General features: G+C 37.3%; 1 protein-coding gene across 4 annotated transcripts in view; it reads left to right on the top strand.

Annotated features, from left to right (window-relative positions):
- The window catches only part of TTC5 (tetratricopeptide repeat domain 5), a 20,326-nt gene that overhangs the window by 12,174 nt on the left and 3,670 nt on the right, over window positions 1-4,482 (top strand). For all 4 annotated transcript variants that reach the window (XM_072415144.1, XM_072415140.1, XM_072415142.1 and 1 more), the window contains exons 6-9: window positions 770-826; window positions 1,386-1,532; window positions 1,758-1,936; window positions 3,476-3,620. In XM_072415144.1, coding sequence (XP_072271245.1) covers window positions 770-826; window positions 1,386-1,532; window positions 1,758-1,936; window positions 3,476-3,620 — 528 coding nt within the window. The remainder of the gene's footprint in view (window positions 1-769; window positions 827-1,385; window positions 1,533-1,757; window positions 1,937-3,475; window positions 3,621-4,482) is intronic.

Genomic DNA, 4,482 nt, shown 5'->3' with positions numbered 1-4,482 from the left:
AGAGGAGGACACTGGCTGCGGGCACCGGCGGGGATACAGGTAAGTAAAAAAATATGCATTCGGACCATAAGACGCACCCTGATTTTCCCCCCACTTTAGGGGGAAAAAAAGTGCGTCTTATGGTCCGAAAAATACGGTAAATGTTTTGAAAATCTAAACAAGTAGCTTTCCAGCTTTTTCTTCCTTTTAAAAAGTAGATTGCTTAAAAAAAACTAAAGTTTACTTTGAAGTCCCTCAGAATAAGCTAAATGATAATGTTCCTCTGCAGCCTGCAGGGAAGCTCTGGTCTGGTCAGTAGGGTGAACAACATGGGCATCCTTTGCTTTGACATACCTGCATCTCTAAGTCAGGTAATGAATTTTTAAAAGAGTGCTTTTTTTTAGATGAGAAACTAGTCTAGTATGCATTCTTCTAATATTTTGGTCAATTTTATTAGTATTGGCTTACCTACAAGCATGTGGCTGCCCAGAATTGCCTTCAAATACTGAGGTTCATGTTAATTTGTAAGTACATAACATAGGTATTGTGACTCATCCTGCTACAGCAAATCTTTTTGGCACACTGAATGGTGGAAAGATTTTTTCAGAAATAGCAATTAGTGGGTTAATAATTGCACACTGTTTGCACACTATCAGAGTGTCACGTTTTGGTGGATATCTAGAGTAGCAAAAAAATTTGGTATTCATGCATAAATGTTGTAGATCGTTTTTGGCCCTTCTCTCCCTTAACCACTCACACATATTGTTTTATTTACTTATTTTTTCTGCAGGAGAGAGTTGACAAGACTGCTTCCAGTAACCCAGATCTGCACCTCAACCGAGCAACTGTAAGAGGTTAAGTGATGTAAATGTGCAGTTATTTTCCCTGTTTGTATAGTGATATTATGGAGATATTCTTGCTACTAATTATTTACATACGGTAAATATTACAAAATATGTTTGGGGGCTATATAATTCTTTTGATTTTCATTCAGGTATTATATTGCCAAGCTTCACTACTGTCCAGTTTCCCTTGGTCATCCTGGTAACTTGGCGTTCTTGAAATCTACTTTCCAGCCTGTAAATAAGCAGGTTACAAATCCCAAGCTTCAAAATCCCCCATCTGAAAAGATAGTTGTACACTTGTATCTTATGGTTGGGTTTTCTGTATTGCTTATTTCAGTGGCACAGTAGGAAAGGATTTTTTCAATGAGGGCTTCATTAACTTTTAAAAAAAAAACTGGAACAGTTTGTCCTCAGAATTCTTATTGCCTTCCTTGTTTTTTTTTTTAAACACACTTCTCAAACCTTTTATTAAATGACAATTGTTGAATATAAAAATTAAAGCAGATTGTGTTGTAGAGCTTTGTTGTATAACCCTTTGTTTGATGCATTCTTTCATGTTAGTTGTGTAAATATGAAGAGAACTACCAGGGAGCTCTGGATGGCTTTTCACGAGCTGCTGCTTTGGAGCCTTCATGGACTGAACCTGTAATGAGGGAAGAACAGCTGCTTGATTATCTGGGTCGACTTTGTGGTCTACTGAACAACAAGGTATTGTCACTCAAACTTTACCATGTGATTGATCCTTACCCTATTTATTTGCTGTAAGTGTTGTTCTTGAGGAGGACAATTTTAGGGCTTTTATTTAGGGGGTGCCACTGTGAACTTAAAAATCCCTCTCTGTCTAGTGAATAACTCATTTTGCTTGTCATTTGTTTGTTTGTTTTTTGTTAATATTTGTTGGTGTGCTTCATTCACTGTTTAATATTTTACCAGGGAAAGATACGTGGAAAGCGACTCCAGAACATGTTGACCAGTTTAGGTCCCGTTCTTTTGGGTCATTATGAAGCCCTGCAGCTAAAAACACTTAGTGCTTTACAGCCAGGAAAAAATCCCGGCTGTGTGGTTCTTGGGAGGGTTGTATTCAGCCTGATGCCAGAGGAAAGAGTGCCATTGTGAGTATATCTTCATCCAACCTCATGTACATACAGAATATTGCTGACTTTTCCTTCTGTATTTTTTACTAAAGCATAATTTCTTTCCTGTTTTCAGTCTTCTAACCATTGCATGTTGTTCATGCTAAACACATGACCTTGTGCTAGATAATCACTATCTGGGAAAATGCCAAAAAGCAGTATAGGATTTTGTAAAACTTTGGAACAGTTTGTATCTCTGCCACAATTCCATTTTGGACCATCAGGTTTTTAGCAATGTTTAGGGCATTGAGGACTTGACATAATGGAAAGCTATGCTAAAGAAACAACTCCCTGACCTACTGCACACTTGTATGACTTGTTGGAGTAAGAACTTCAGTGTGACTACCAGCAATGATCATTTTTGTAAGGTTAACTATGGTCACTATTCCAGTCCTTTCCCTTGAAGATTCCTTGTAAAATTTGGTTCATCATGATTGACTTCTGGTTTTACCTAAAGTTTGCTTTCTGGAAGCTAGCTACAAACCACATTGATGGTGGACTCCCCTATAACAACAATGTTTTTGTAATGCCCGGCTTCTACCAACCCCTTTTTTTTTTTTTTTTTTTAAATGTTGGACAGAGTTGAAAACGTATATCCGTGTCTTTGTGGTGGGAGTTTTTTCTGTGGAGTATTCCACGCCGTTTTTTTTCTCCCATAGGGGAGATTCCTCTGTTCCGGTTCTGTTTGACACCCATTGTTTGGACAGAAAGTAAGGGAAAAACCTCACTATTAGCAATATTATAATGAGAGGCATTCAAATTTTATAAATATTTAAGTAGATTGCTTTGGCATCCATTCATAGACAGGAGGTGAGGAGGCCAAAACAAAGATCTGGGTGGCCAAAACATGTTGTTCTGCAATGATTACAAGCTTTGGGATGAAGCACATGGGTCAACTGTCCAGATTGAGTATATTTAGGTTAAGCTAATTTATTCTAAGTGGGGAGAATTTTACCGTTTTGTCCGACTCCCAAGCAATGCACAAGAAATAAGGAAAAATTGCCAAAATGTAAATGCAAACAGCAATTAAGTTGAAAAGTTCTAACACTTTACTTACTCCTTTATGTTCAGTTTAAGGTGGTTACCTTTTATCTGACTGCAGTGTTTGCCCTAAAAGCTGAACGTTTAAATTATAGCTTAAAGACACCAATTATTGCAGCACTGTAATCATGAATGCATTATTAGTTTGCACCTGTAAATGTGCTGACAAGTAGCATGATGATGGTAAGGTGGAGCAGGGTGACAGACATGAACTGATCAATGTGCAGCTTCTTTTACACTTTTCACTGTCCAGTCATATGGTTGTTGGGTCCAGGATGGCCTGGGCTCAGAATAAGTGGGTTGTATGTTGCTGGCTATCAGACTGAGGATATGGAGTTGCATTTACAAAGTACTGGTGGTGAAATATCTGGATCCTGGTGAATATAAGTCTAGTTTTTGTGTTTTTATCTTTTGTCTATTAATTCTTATCTTGATATTTTTGTACCTTATCCTCTCATCCCCCCCCCACCTATTTAGTACATTTGGGCTTGTGGATACGGAGGGCACATGCTATGCTATAATGGTTTACAATATGGTGGAAAGCTGGGGAGTCCTAATCGCAGATTCTGTGACTATTCCAGAGCCCCACCTAAAACATCACAATGTGCAGCATAAAGGACAGGTAAGTGCTTTATTAACTTTAACTGTAATGCAATGTTTAGATGAGCCCTAATTTTTAAAATCTAGTCATATCCTAACTGCAGAACACTAGAGAGGAAGTTCAATATTTGCCTCCTACAAGGATATAATATACATAGCTATGTTGATATGGTGTCCTAAAACCTTTTAATAGTGTAATGCCATGTGTCAATGAAAATTTACTTTAAGATGAAATCTGGTTAGTGAACTTCTGGCATCCTTTCCAATGAGATCCTTCATATATTGATAGATAGATAGATAGATTTAGGCATCTTATTGATTCTCCACTGTACTTTGAAAGAACAAATCCCACCTATTTTTGAATATTTAATAAAATAAAATAATCCAATAAAATAATTCTTTACTTGGTACATCTTGCAGGGCTTTTTGGTATTTCCTACTACAAGGTCCTTTTCTACACACAATTACAAACAACCAGTCTGTGTACAGCTACAAGCTGTTACTGTAGAAACCAAATGGTGAAAGAGCTGGCACACCAATCTTACCGACGGGTTTACTGGATTATCAGTTGTGTAATGCCTAGGTGTTGCATGATGGAATATCGAGAATAGTTTTACTAGACTTTGCTGCACTGGCGATTAGACACTTATTTTCTTTCAAAAAGGCCACTGTATCTGTCCACAATGTAATTTGATCATATGATATAAAAAGAATAATATGTAAATATGTTTGTTTTCACTCTATTTTCATATGTGTTCTTTGGGCAAATGTTCATTAATAAAAACACCATAGGAGGTGTACAGATCAGTCATTTGGCCCCATACCTCCATTACTGCAGTCCAACTCCACCTCTTTTATTGGTAGTTTGCTTATCCTGGCAAATT

The sequence above is a fragment of the Pyxicephalus adspersus genome, chromosome 6, assembly GCF_032062135.1.
Source record: "Pyxicephalus adspersus chromosome 6, UCB_Pads_2.0, whole genome shotgun sequence".
In the NCBI taxonomy this organism is placed as follows: domain Eukaryota; kingdom Metazoa; phylum Chordata; class Amphibia; order Anura; family Pyxicephalidae; genus Pyxicephalus; species Pyxicephalus adspersus.
Note: the sequence above shows the minus strand (reverse complement) of the source record. Positions and strands in the feature narration are given on the sequence as shown.